General features: G+C 36.1%; 1 protein-coding gene across 1 annotated transcript; it reads left to right on the top strand.

Moving 5' to 3' along the window:
* The first annotated feature begins 8,311 nt into the window (after positions 1-8,311).
* On the top strand, positions 8,312-10,276 carry LOC104595959 (allene oxide synthase 1, chloroplastic-like). The gene has a single exon (XM_088888320.1). It carries the CDS (start codon positions 8,358-8,360, stop codon positions 9,846-9,848), a length of 1,491 nt encoding a protein of 496 aa, XP_088744446.1. The 5' UTR covers positions 8,312-8,357; the 3' UTR covers positions 9,849-10,276.
* The last annotated feature ends 5,019 nt before the right edge of the window (positions 10,277-15,295 follow it).

Raw genomic sequence — 15,295 nt, 5'->3', positions numbered from 1 at the left:
TGATTAATTAGGGTTTTAGAGAAATGGACAAGAAAAAGAAAATAAGAATAGTTTCGATGGGTATTTTGGTAATTTAACATATTCTGTAATTTAACTTAATGGTCAGGAGGTATTTGTCACAAAGTGAAAATTCTGGGGATCTTTGTGGCAAATGAAAGTTCAGGGGGGCTATTTGTCTCTAACCCCGTAGTATTTGTTTTTTGAAAAGGTGCATAATATTAAACAAGAGAAATATTTACAAAGTCATCTACCCTAGGTATCCCATTGGGGTAAGATGGTGAATCAAAATGTTCCAGTTCGTGAGTTTTTGCTAGATGGGATACTTTATGGGTAGACACATTAAATGTTCGAGATACATAACAAAAGTTAACATAAGGCTTTTGAATCAAAAGTTTCCTAATTCTATTCAAAAGCCAAAGGCAGGTCCAAGGAACTTCAGATTGTCGTTGCAAAGCATCCACCACTTGTTTTGCATCTGATGCAACAAAGACTTTTTGATAGCTCCAATATGAAAGGCGTTCTAGAGCTTGCAGAATGGCAAACATTTCAGCTTGAAGAACAGAAGATACAAGTTTAGTTCGACCACCTAAAACTTCCAGGCAAGTTAAGTTTGGAGATAGAACTATACAACCAAAGCTGTATGTGGAGTTATCTATTTTCCCTGCATCAGTAAAGACAATAAGCTCCATATTGCGTGTCATTGTAAGAATGATTTTATTAAAAGTTAACACATGATTAGGCACAATGTTTAGAATAGAAGTTTGCGCCTCAGGAGGTGGGGGGAAATTGCAGATTTGGTTTATATGGTGCAAGAGTTTTATAGGATGAATTACATTTCCTTTGAAACACTTTTCATTTCTTGCAAACCAAATAAAGTACAAAGTAATTGCCAACCAAGTTAAAATCTGTTTAGCTAAGTGAGTGTCCTGAACTTGTTGAAAAAGATTACGAATGCTTGTTACCCAAGAATCTTGAAATCTATTTATGAAATTAATATTCCAGGGGTTATCAAAAAGAATTACTTGGGAATAAGAACAAGTCAGGAAGAGGTGTGTAAGGGATTCAACATGAGATTCATAGAAGACGCAGAGCTTTTGGTTTTCCTCGATACTGAGCTTTTCCTTTACTGGAATATAATCATTGATAACTCTCCATAAAAACAACTTAAATTTTGGGCCAGTATCTAATTTCCAAATGTGTTTGAGACAAAATGAAAGTTTTGTAGGAAGACTGGCCTGAAGCACAGAGATTTCGTGTTGATAGCCTCTTTTATTTGTAAACTTACCTGATGAGTGAGGGAGCCAAATCCAGTGGGCAAGGTTTAAGTCTGAGAAAATGGGGGTTTCCTGAATACATTGGACTTCTCTCAGGGGGAATAGGGAGTTAATGAGAATGGAGTTCCAATGGCCTTGATGGAGGAGGTGGGAGACATTGAGGTGTCTGATATTTGGGGCCAAAGGGAGTGGGATCCAGGAGAAGGAATGGTTACTTTGGATCCAAGGTCGATGTGAAAGAGGGAAATCTGAATTCATGTGCACTAGAGCACCACATTCAAAGGCTAACTCCCGGATTTCAGGACTAATGGATTTCCAGAAAATGGACCCTTTGGCAGGGATGGTTAAGGGAAACAGGCTTTTATTTCGCAGATATTTCAATTTCCAGATTTGGGCCCAGAGTTTATGATGCTCATTAATGAATTTCCAGGCTACTTTCTTTAGCAGGCTGCAATTAAATAAGGTCAAATTCTTAAAATCTAATGCTCCTACATTTTATGGGAGAGTAAGCTTATGCTAAGCACACCATTGATAATGGTAAGCACACCATCGATAAGAATGGGAAGTCTAATTAGTGGAACCCCACCAGAAATGATGAAAAGTTTTTTCAATATGATCTATGATTTTTTTAGGCAGTTTGATAAGAGACATGGCATAGATGAGGGTTGCCTGAAGGACTGATTGGATGAGGACTTGCTTTCTAGCCTAACTTATTGCTGAGGCTCTCCACCTATTTAACTTTGCTCCAATGTTTTCCAAAATGAAAGTTAGTTGAGCATGTTTATTCTTGGACCAAAAGAGAGGAAGACCAAGGTGTCTGGTATGTTCTGATAAAGGTTTCATTTTAATTTGACATCTAATCAGCCTTTGAAACTAGGGATGAATATTTTTACTACAGTAAAGGCTAGACTTCTCAAAATTAATTAACTATCCCGAGAGGTTTTGAAAGGTATTTAGAATTTGATTAAGGTTATCAATTTCATCCCTATGGGCTCTGATGAAGAGCATAATGTCATCCGCAAAAAAACAGTAAGAAATCTTCGGAGACAATGAGGCAGGGGAAAGACCTTGGATTCTATTTTCTGCCTTAGCTTTATATAGAAGTCTAGAGAGGCCCTCCATGCCTAAAATGAAAAGGTAGGGAGAAAGGGGATCCTCTTGTTGTAGACCCCTAGTAAGGTAGAAGTGACCCTTAGAGGTACCATTAATAAGGATGGAATAGGAAACTGAGGAGATACACTCCTTAATCACGTAATAGAAGTCTTCTAAGAAACCAATGAGGGACAAATTTTTTAGCAGATAACTCCATTCTAGCTTGTCATAGGCCTTTGACATATCTAGTTTGAGGTCAATGTAACCCCGACCTTTCTTTTTGTGCTTTAGACAGTGGAAAAGTTCTTGAGTGATGATGGAGTTTTCTGCCATATAGCAATTAGGTACAAAAGTCATCTAGTTGGGAGAAATACATTTGTTGAGGACGTAGACAGTTTGCAATGACTTTAGCTATTACCTTGTACGTGACATTGCAAAGACTGATTGGTTGGATGTCCTGAACTTTGGTATAGTCTACTTTTTTGGGGATAAGGCAGATAAAGGTGTGGTTCATTCTTCTGAGAAGCCATTAGAAAGAATTCTTGTACCAAAAGGACTAAGTCTGGTCCCATCAAGTCCCAAAAGTCCTTAAAGACCAAGGCAGGCATGCCATCAGGCCCTGGGGACTTTAGACTCCCTATGGAAAAAAGGGCAGTTTTGACTTCTTCCTCTGTGGGAGTGTTTAATAGTAAATTGTTTTCAATTTCCGAGACCATTGGACTTATCACTTCATCTAAGTAGTTTAAATTTGAGGGATCTTGATTCAAATAAAGATCAAAAAAATAATCCACAAAAATTTGAGACACTTCCTTATGATTTGCCTTCCAAACATTCTAGGGATCCTTTATTCCCTCAATGAAGTTTTTTTTTCCTCCTAAAGAGGGTGCTTTTATGAAATAACTTTGTATTGCGGTCTCCCAAGTGCAACTAGGTTTGACGGGAAGTTTGTCTCTAGAAGCTCTCTATTTGCTTATTTACTAGATCATACTCTCTATACAAGCAAAGGAGATTGGAGTAGTCTTCCTGTTGTTCTGCTTGTAAGATCTTATCTTCCAATTGATTGAGTTTGAGCTTAGGATCCATGAAGTGGGCTGACTTCCAAGAGATTAGAAAACAGAGTCTAACTTCTTTGTTATTCTGTAAGCTGCATATCCTGTGAAAGGAATATTCCAACCACCTTCAATGGCTTGCTTACAGGAATAGACTGTGAGCTACATTTCAAGGAAACGAAAAGGCTTAGGAAGGTTGGTTCTAGGGGGGATAAATTAAAAATTAACGGGTGATGATCCGAACCCCATTTGGAACCAAGGGTAAGGCTGGCGTTAGGGTAGTCTCCTAACTAATCAAGAGAAACTAAAACTCTATCGGGAGTTCGTTTGAGGTGTCTAGTATGTCTTTTGTTGGACTACGATAGTCCTCCACCCTAAATGTTTACTTCTAGAAGGTTACGATCTACGACAAAATTCCGATATTGTCTAGAAGAGAGAGAAGAGGGGTTAGAGGAAGTAGAAGGTTCCATAGAATTTATGGTAGTTGCCTCATTGGGGTCACCAATGATGGCAAAAGGAAGGTCCGCTTGCTGGAAATATTCATTAAAATGAAGACAGAATTGGTTTCTATGGTGTTTTATTGGTGGACCATAAATAAAAGCTAGAATCCAAGAGAAGTGGTGATCTTGAATTTTAAAAAGCACATACCTGGCAGAAGAAGACAAAAAGGAGACATGAAACCCCGCTTTCTAGAGGTCTGCTAACCCTCCTGCTCTTCCTTCAGGACTGACAGTTATGCAGTTAGGATAATGTAAAATATTAGTCAATTTATTAATTTTATTTTTAGGGATCTTTGTCTCACACAAGAAGATAAAGTCAGGATTGACACAGTTGACAAAGTCCCTGATCCCCTGAACTGCCTTAGGGCGCCCAGCCCTTCGGCAGTTCCAACTAAAGACAATCATTGGTAACGTTGGGGCTGTTTAGGGCCAGCCACCTCTACCCATAGATAAACAAGAAGAAAGGAAGAAAGGAGAGAACTTACTGAACTCTGATCCTCTAAATTTTGTGTGTCCTTAGAATGTCCCACCAGATCGATCATAAGTATATGGCCATTACGAGTCTCCTCAAAGGGAGGATCTGGCCTATCATAAGTTGGTAGACCTGAGGATTCAAGATCCAAGCATAGGTGAGAGGTCAGATCAAGTCTGGGTCGTTTACCTAGAGCACGGGAAGAAGGGCCAGGAGTGTCTTTGAAAAGACGATTCACTAAGTCTTGAGTAGTCTCTACTAAGTAAAAAGTTGCTGCAGACTTGAAGAGTTGGTAGGGATGAGGTTACCGAAACCACCGGGTTGGTAGGAGTCTATGGGGAGGAAGTAGAAACAACCGGCTGAGGTTGGTTAGTAGGTGAGGAGGTTCCTTTAGCAAGACGATTTCTTCGGGTTGGAGGGACAGGCTGGGGGATGTCCACAAAGTCCATGAATCGAAGACGTTGCCAAGTCCGTCGTAGGGTAAGTTCAGCCCTCGGCCAAGGTCTCGGGAGGTTCATAACCCTCCGGCTGAAAAATTGGTCATACGAATGACCCTGAGGGTTAGGCAAAGGTTGAGAGCAGCGGTGAAATTGGTGTCCTATTTTCTTGCAGATATAGCAAACCCAAGGGAGATTCTTATACCTATAAGTGATCCAATTGGTGACAATGACAAAACAGCCTATTCGAAGAGGACGGTCCACAGAGATAGTGACTGTAGCACGGATGTAATTTTGAACAACAGTAACATTTCGAGTGAGACCTAAACGTTCAAAGAGAGGATGACCAATATCTACAGATAGGGATTCAAAGGGAAGGTCATGGATTTGGACCCACACTTCAATCTCTTGGAGATTCCAAGCATACTGAGAAAGACCTTGGATCCAAGGAGACATGAATCCATTGACTGTTTAACATCCAAGGTCCATTTAAATGAACACTGTCATAATCCTCAACAAAGCGGAAGTTTAACTGAAAGTGACCTCTATGCAAAGGAGCCATTAATAGAGTCCCCGGGTCCAAGTTCTAGAGGTCATAAAGGCCTTGAACTACTTCTTCGAATTGGTCTATATTTCAGGGAAAGAGGTGGCAGATAAGCGAGAGTTGCCAGTTTTGGGCAACATTTGGAGATCTAACCCCATAGTATAAGGTGCATCACTGAAGGCATGAAAATCAACAAATTAGCAAGGGAAAAATGATGGAAAAGCTAGATGGAAATATGGATGATTGGTCATTTACAGAGGGCCTGTTTGGCGCATCTTTCCACATGGTCTTTTGGTTGTTTACAAGCTGGGAAGGCTGATTTTCGATCTATTCCCGTTTGGCTCGCGGAAGATCTAGCTGCCAAAAGATGGAGCGTCGAAAAGACTCAAGAAGTTCATTTCGGGAAGCTTCAAATGAAGTTTCTCACATCTTTCGGGTTTTAATCTTGTGCAGAAAGATGCGAGGAAAGACGTGCGTCTGCCAAACGTGCTTTGGGCTACTCAGATTTTCATGCAAAAGCTCAATGTGTCTTTTGCATGCCCAAAAAAACACACCAAACTGTTCTAGAATAAAAAGGCAAACAAGAGCAAAAAAAATAAAGGGTTTCTTGCATATAAAGGCAACTTTTTTCGTTTAATATAAAAAAAAACATAATGATTTTATATAATAATTAAAATAGGGTAAATTTAAAAAAAAATATATCAAGAAAGGGCACAACGCTCGCGGACGGTTCTAGTTGCCAGCGATAACTATGCCCGTGGACGAAACAACGGAAAACGGAAGCCCAGAAGCAAAGCTTTACGACCATGGTGAACGAGAAAACGGAAACCCGAAACAACGCCAGGTTGGCCATACTGGAGCTCGCCAACATCATCAGTGTCCCTCAACGCCATCGTCCGCCTCAAGGTCGCCGACGCCATCCAACAAGGTAGCTCCAACGTCCCTCTCTCCACCTCTGAGATCTTAGCATGTGTCCTCCCAACCGGCGATCCTGACAACCTCTAGCGCATCCTTTGAATGCTCACCATCTACGGTGTCTTCTTGGAGCACATCGCCGATGGCTCCTCGGTGCTAATGCAGAAGGCCCTGTCGGGGGTATTCGTGTCGTTCGTTAAGGCGATATTAAAGGGCTACGATGGGTTCAAAGGGGTGGAGTGTCGAAATGTTAGAAACATTCGCATGAACAGAGAGCAGAGGAAGAAGACGAACAACAATGCTCTTTTTTTTATATTATTTCAAAAAAAATACCTTATTTTAATTATTATATTAAAATATTACTTTTTATTGATATTAAAGGCAAAAAATTGCCTTTATGTGCTAGAAACCCAAAAATAAATAACATGTTCTTAAGTAAATTTGGACATAATTTATGCTACCATGGTGTTGGCTTAAGGTTTTCTTTAAAGCATTCAACCAGCCAATTATTCATCAAAAAAGGGGAAAAAAATCAAATCCCGATGCGGTCCAAACAGATAAGAGTTCATGGCCTGAAAAAAATTGAGCTGTGAGAGAGAGATAAATCCTCATCTTCTGTTAGTTTTCAAAAGGGTTCTAACATTTACATGGGTGTGGTTGGTTAAAGGCCTTTCGGATATCATATCTTTACGACATCATAGATTTTCCCTTAAAATGCAAGAATTGAATGATGTGGAGTAGTGTGTAATTTTATTGGAGGGTCTAACATTTTGCCGTACTTTGAAAGCTTATTACTCCAAATGCGATCTTGAAAACTTTGATTGCTAGCCTGAGTCCACAACTTTATAACATGTCAAAGCTACCAACTGTGGCTTTGTTTTGTTAGTTTAGGTGTCGTTTGGCAAATTTTTTAGAAAGATCTTTTAAAAATCTAGATGACCAAACGACATATTGAGAAGACAAAAATTGTTTGATTAGTAGCTCAGTTTATTGGGCTTTTGAAAATACATTTAGAGGTTATCTATCACATAAAAAGATTAGAAAACTTCACTTGAAGCTTTCCAAAGTTTGGCATTTTCAAGTCTTTCTATGCACATGTCTTCTCGTCTTTCCATCTTTTGATTAATTATCAAACCGAAAAAGACCGATTCTCAGTTATTTGAACTGCACGGAATGACTTGCCAAATGCTGCCTTACTTATCTAAAAAACATCGAAAGGCAAAAATCAAATCACGTATGATTTACCCCACACATTTGTCGTATCCCTCTCCTCTTTTCCAACCTATGCCCTCACCTATAGGAATGACAAGGGGGTAGGTCCCCATCCCCGCTAATGAGGACAATCTTATCCTCATCCCTGTCCCCACGGGGATCCCCATTCCCCGTGATTTTTTATAATATTAATCATTTTGTTCTTGTTTTTTATTTTATTTAAAAAAAATGAAAAAATAATTAAAAATTACAATTATATTCATAAAGATTCAAACATATTCAAACATATTTTTAGAAATATTAATATATAGAGGCGCATGTATAAATAGATATATACATATATAAATGTATGCGTACATATATACACATGTTAGCGGGGATCCCACGGAGAGTGTTCTCTTCGTCCCCATTCCATCCCTGCCAACGGCGTAAAAATTTCTCCATCCCCGTTACCGTGGAAGAAAATCATATCCATCCCCGCCCCATTCGGGGCGGATACCCATCAAAATCTAAAAAATAGAGAATTGCCGTCCCTAATCACCTACCCATGTATTTTATCATGTGTTTTATCAACTACGAATGGAGATCCGATTTGCTCCTCAAGACTCAAGAGCGGGCTTCACACCAATGCACGGCTGAGATGCGCTGTGAGGTTAGCGTGAACGCTATGTGAAGAACAAATCTGATATGTATTATTTTAATATTGATGTGGGGGCATCAGCATTGGTCCCACAGCCTGCTATACAGCTAAAACGTTCGAATTCCCCAAAAATCTCTTCTTAACATCCCCTTATATATGTGCTGTTTAAGCAGCTAAAGTTCACAAACGAAACGAATCCCTGCAACCCTTTCAAAATTAATCATGTATTCAACTTCAAGCACAGTCCGCCGCCGTCCGGTGTCTTTCACCGAAAGAGAAGAATCTCCCAATTCCAATCTCCCCATAAAACAGATCCCCGGCAACTATGGCCTTCCCTTTATCGGTCCAATAAAGGACCGACTTGACTACTTCTACAACCAAGGCCGAGATGAATTCTTCAAGACCCGCATTCAGAAATACGGATCAACCGTCTTCCGAGCTAACATGCCTCCCGGTCCATTCATGGCTTCCAACCCCAACGTCGTTGTACTTGTCGACGCCGTAAGCTTCCCTGTTCTCTTTGGCGTTTCCAAGGTGGAGAAGAGGGACCTCCTCACCGGCACTTACATGCCCTCCACCGCCCTCACCGGCGGTTACCGCGTCTGCGCTTATCTAGACCCATCGGAGCCCAACCACACAAAGCTCAAGCGCCTTATCTTCTTATTGCTTTCGTCTCGTCACAGTAAATATATACCAGAATTCCACAAAAGTTTCTCCGTCCTATTCGACAATCTCGAAACTGAGATTAAAAACAAAGGAGAAGCCAACTTCAATAACCTCAACGATAAGACTTCTTTCGATTACCTTTTGAAGGCCTATTTTGACAAGGACCCGGCTGAAACCAAGATCGAGTCGAAGGGTTCGAATTATGTTACTAAGTGGCTGTTTTTCCAACTTTGTCCCCTGATAACCCTCGGCTTGCCTAAACTTGTTAGCTTCGTGGAAGATATTCTTCTACACACTTTTCCTCTCCCACCATTTCTCGTCAAGTCCGACTACATGAAGCTCTATGATGTCTTCTACACCTCTGCCGCTGCACTTTTAGATGAAGCAGAGAAAATGGGGCTTAACAGAAAGGAAGCTTGCCACAACCTGCTCTTCGTTACGTGCTTCAATGCCTACGGGGGGATGAAAATTCTTTTCCCTGCCTTAATGAAGTGGGTTGGCTTAGCTGGAGAAGAGCTTCACAAACAGCTAGCCGACGAGATCAGAGCAGCGGTTAAAGCGGAGGGAGGTGTGACCTTAAATGCAATAGAGAAGATGCCACTTACAAAGTCGGCAGTCTACGAGGCACTGAGGATCGAACCGCCTGTTATGTTTCAGTACGGCAAGGCCAAGAAGGATTTGGTGATCGAGAGCCACGACGCGGCTTATGAAGTGAAGAAAGGCGAGATGATATTTGGGTTTCAGCCGTTCGCCACCAAAGATCCGAAGATATTCGACAAAGCAGAGGAGTACATTGCATGCAGGTTCGTTGGAGAGGGAGAGAAGCTGTTGAAGTATGTGTTCTGGTCTAACGGACGGGAGACGGAGAATCCGACGGAGGGGAATAAACAGTGCCCCGGAAAGGATTTTGTGGTGTTGGTAGCGAGGCTTCTGCTGGTTGAATTGTTTCTGCGTTATGATAGTTTTACAGTTGAGGCAAGTACCATCTTGTTTGGGCCTTCCGTGACGGTGAAGTCATTAACCTCGGTCGGGAGTCCCTCACAATAAGGTTCGATAAATTCGTTGGTTGTTACCCCGTTGGACGGTAGTTTGTACTACTGGCAATGGCGACCTCAACTGCCCACGAAAACTCTATCAACACGTACTCACGAAACACTACATCCGTGCTATGTTTTAAAAACCGACAGTAGGTAGAACCGTTTTTGCCTCCGGGTCGCGGGTAATCGATTCGACCGGCCGGGTCAAATGGTTCAGACCGTGCAACGTCATATATATATATATATATTAGTAATAAATAATGTATAAATATATTTTAGATATGTTATATGTATTACTTTATATTTAATATATGTTTCTTAAATCAGTTTTTAATTTTTTTATTTATTAAAATATTAAAAATTGTAGTTTGAGGCCAAAAAAAGGTTTTTCTTTTGCAAAAATAGCGTGGCAAGGTGCCTATGGCTCCTTGGGATGCATTGAATGGTCTCCAAAAGTTTTGTATGCATTGAATGTGCAACCTACGACCTGGTCACCGGGTTGAACAGGTCACGGTAGAATTGGCTGGGTCGAACGGTTCTTGACCAAGTCAATGGTTTTTAACCGTCTGATAGGTCTTGACTAAAACGGACCCAAAATCTTGGTTAGGTGATGGTTCGAATGATTCGACTGGCCAGATCAATGGCGGGTTGACAACATTGCATCCGTGCATTGGATAAGAGCGTGAGATGTTCCCATGTATGGCTATGATGTGATATAGGTAAGTGTAGGAAGAAAATCCGGTTGAATTCACATCTGCACCCCAAATGGGGGCATCCCACAATGCCCCACAACACATCTCAACCTTGTATTGGGAACATCTCCCAATAACAACTATGAAAGATGATAAGATATCATCGGGAGATTCCCAGGATGTGCTGTTGGCAACATAAATGGAAGTTAAATGAAATCAATATCCTATTGTTTTAGTAAAATAAACATTCAATCATATATACATATGTACATACATATATGGATGCTCACGGCCCAATAATTACAGTAATTAATGGAATCTACTAACCATTCCAGTAATTACAGTAATTAACAGAATCTACTAATTATTACAGTAATTAATTACTGTAATTTAATAATTACTGATTATTATAGTCATTTAATAAATATATAATTAGTGATTATAATTAATAATTACTGTTACTATAAATATTGTTAATAATTAGATATTTATTTTAAAATTATAAATACTGTTATTAAAAAATATTGTAAATAAATTACTGATTATTACTGTAATTTAATAAATACATAATTAGTGATTATAACTAATAATTACTGTTATTATAAATATTGTTAATAAATAGATATTTACTTTAATTTTACTTTAAATTATAATTATAAATATTGTTACTTTAATTTTAATTTTAATTTTAATTATAAATATTGTTAATAAATAGATATTTACTTTAATTTTACTTTAAATTAAAATTATAAATATTGTTATTAATAAATACTGTTAATAAATTTAGTAATTATTGTTATATTAAAAATAATTAAAAATGTTATTAAAAGTATTGTTATTGATTATTTAATAAAATATTATAATTACTGACTATTGTTGATAAATACTATTAATTTAATTTAATTTTGGTAATTATTAATTTAATGAATATTGTTAATAAATCCTATTCATAAATTTAATATTTACTGTTATATTAAAAATAACTAAATAATATTATTAAAAATATCATTAGTGATTATTTAATTAAATAGTATAATTACTTACTATTATTGATAAATATTGTTAATAACGTTATGACAATTGACGGTTCGACCGTCCAGTTCGAACGGATGGCCCATTCTGACAACAAAAATTACAAGTAAAAAATTACGGAACCATTCTATCCACCTATTTTTGGGTTGACAGTTCGATCATCCGGTTCGAATGGATGGTTTGTTCTGACAACAAAAATTATAGGCAAAAAATTGAACTGACTCCTGTCTCGCCTGCTCCTTAACGAGTGGGTTATTGTCTCTGATTTGTTTGGGATCACGTCACCACGTCGATGGAATTGACTCCTGTCTCGCCCGCTTTGGAAACAACCGAGTAAGTGTTATCGCTTTACGCGGAGTTCGTCTCCGGGCATAAAACCACCTTCGAATGAGGTGAGTCGGTAATCTCGGATGCGCTACGTGAGGCCCACAACAACCTGCGCTTATATAAAGGTATCTTATTCCTTAGAAAAGGTATGCACAATTTAGCACTCACAGCTCTCTAGCTCTCTCACTTTCTAGCATTCTAGCATTTTAAAAACTCATCGCTGACTTAAGCACTGGAGTACCCATCCCAAGTAAAGCAGTCTGGTACTCTGATAATGTTCTCTTACAACTCGACCAGGTGACCTCACCAGCCCAGCATTTGATTTGTCCTTTAGTAGGGAGATACAGAATGCGCACCATCATAAACCATTCAATCAAAGTTTCACCTTTGATTGACAAGGCAAGCTTCTCTGCCTTTTTGTCATAAATATGTCAGTTTTTAGTTAAGTGGGTCAACTCGCAATGGATATATTCTAAACAGTGAAGGTTAAAGTAAATCCAAATTCATTAACTTCCTAGGGTTTTTGATATATATATATATATATATATATATAAAGGTAAAACTACAACTTTAAATTTGCTTTTTCTTTTTTATTGTTATTGTTTTTTTGTATAAACCAGTCTTAGTAGTAATTGCATGGGTATTTTGGACATTTTCATGCCTCTTGCTAGCATAGGGGCTCTACTTGCATTTTTTAAACTTCAAGGGAGGTTTCAGCAATGGTTAGAAACTTCAGTGGAGGTTTCAGCAATTTACCCCCCCCCCCCAAAAAAAAACAATACGAACTTTATAAACAATAAAAAAAGATAATTTAAAGTTATAATTTTACCTTTGTGCTATTGATATAAAGAGAAAATTTGGAAAATAAATGTGTTCTAAAAAAGAGTTTGGAGAGACTTGGGGCAGTGATTGATGTGAAGATAAAAATTTGAAAAATAAGAACATGGTTGTACCTTTTGTTAGAGGATTCTAATAGTAGGGATCTATATATATTTGCAACTGTGTCAAAAAGTTAAAGGGGGTCATTATAATTATAGTTAGCAAACTTCAAGGGAGGTTTCAACAATTTACCCTTTTCATAAATCTATAAATCAAGAGTCTTCTTAGGATTTTCACGTTTCTCCTTTTATACCTCCAAAAAAAAAGGGAGAATCTTTCCACCATGCCACTTCATCTATATCTGTATATTAAAATGGAATATGCCAAGCTGGCACTTCTTTCTGGATATTTGAGAATCATCTATCATTTTCTTTTGGTTACTAGTAATTAAGCACGTACATTGCTCATGAGAAGTTTTTCTTCATACTAATTACTTGAATTTTAAATACATCATAGTTAAGATAAAAATTGAAGATTAACAAAAGCAACAATATGATTAAAAATAAACTTAAATTATTGTAGTAAACGTGCTTATGCATTTCACATGGAAATCTTAAATTACGATAACAATTATTATTACTATTATTACAATTACAATTATTATTATTATTATTATTATTATTATTATTATTATATAATTTTTATATATTATTTTGATTACTTATACTTTTTTATTTTTCTAAAGATTTATTGTTTAACTATCATATCATTGATTAATCCATTTGATCCAAACCACTAACCCACCACCCAAAGGGAAAATAGTTTGATTTCTAGGTTGGCATTAAACTTTGTATTACATAAAATTATTTTCTTATGTGTAATGCTTATTTGTTCAATATAATGAATGTATAATATTAGAGATGTACCCGATATTTTATTTTTTTTATAAATATGTAACATTAAATATATGCCCAAAATTTTATCTATTTTTTTATTTTATTTTTGTCTCTTTGTATTTTTCTATTTTTTTAAATTTTATTATTTGACTATATCATCATTTCATTTCTTTGTTGATTTTAAATTTGGAATTCTATTTTCATCATTAATAAAATTACTTCTTAAATTTTATACTTATTTTTGTTTATTATAATGAATATACAATATTAGAGATATGCCCAATTCTTTTTTTTTGTATTATATATTTTATATATTCTAATTTTTATTATTTAATTATGTCTTTATTTTTTAGCCCACTTGATGAGAGAATAGGAAAACATTAGAATTTAATGATGAGAAATATGTATCCTAAATATAGGATTTAATGAGAGAATATATCTCATATATGAGATTTAATGAGAGAAAATAGGAAAATAGTTTTATTTTCAATTGGTTTTGAATGCTATATTCCATTTCCATAATTAATAAAAAATTTCTTATTTATCATACTTATTAGTGTTTAATATGTCGAATATATGATGTTAAAAATGTTCCCAATTTTTTAATTTCTACATTTTTTGTATTTTATCTATTTTTAAATTTTATTATTTAATTGTGGCAACATGGATTGGTCCATTTGACCCAAAGTGGTTTAATTTCTTTTACACCAACTAGATGGAAACACTTTTTTGAAGTAGATTTTAAAATTATAAGCTTTTATGTTATTAGAATTATTAGTTTATTATGCATGGATTTAATTAATAGAATTTAATGATGAGAATAAACAAAAAAATGCCTTAAATATATTATTAAATGAAGGTAAATGCAAATTAATATCTTAAATGTTGGTTTAATGAGAGGGAATTGGATGCATTGAATATCTTCAAACTACCTATTTTCAACTCATTTAATATCAATAACTGATTACCCTATTCGTGTTTTTTAATATCAATAACTTGTATTTTTATTTTTGGAATTTTTCACATTTAAAATTGTACAAAATAACTCATGTGGCTAATAAGCTTTAAGACTTTTATCTGCCTTCATTAAATCACCATTAACTCCATCTCCTCTTTCTCTTTAACTAATTTAATTATCTCTTCTCATTAATTATGGCATCAACTCTCCCATTAAATAATTCATGCCATTAGTTCTTTTTCCTATTCCTTACTCCATTTATCTATATCTTTATCCATTTCAATTTAGCCACTATTTTATTTATATTAGATATATTTATATTAAATTATAATATTAACAAAAATATTTATATTGAAATGGAGATATTCAATGATATATTATTAAGCTAAATAATCTACTTTACATTAAAAGAATTATTTTTTTAGTTAATTAATTAATGAATTTATATTTAGAATAAATATTATTTAATTCACTCAACAAAAAAAACCAGTGTTTTAAAAATCAACTTGAAGGCTGAATAGTTTTTGCCTCTAAGTCACGGGCCAATGGTCCAACTGTTCGGGTTGGACAAATCAAATCATGCCACATCTTCCATCTATATATGTATAATATAATATACTACAATTACATTTTGTGTGTGTATATTATTTTTGGTTCAATTTATACTTTTTATTTTAGTTTTTAATTTTTTATAAATAAAAGAACTGAAAATTGAAATTTGAGACCTAAAGGG

Source organism: Nelumbo nucifera, chromosome 5, assembly GCF_055504915.1.
Source record: "Nelumbo nucifera cultivar China Antique chromosome 5, China Antique-T2T, whole genome shotgun sequence".
NCBI lineage: Eukaryota > Viridiplantae > Streptophyta > Magnoliopsida > Proteales > Nelumbonaceae > Nelumbo > Nelumbo nucifera.
Note: the sequence above shows the minus strand (reverse complement) of the source record. Positions and strands in the feature narration are given on the sequence as shown.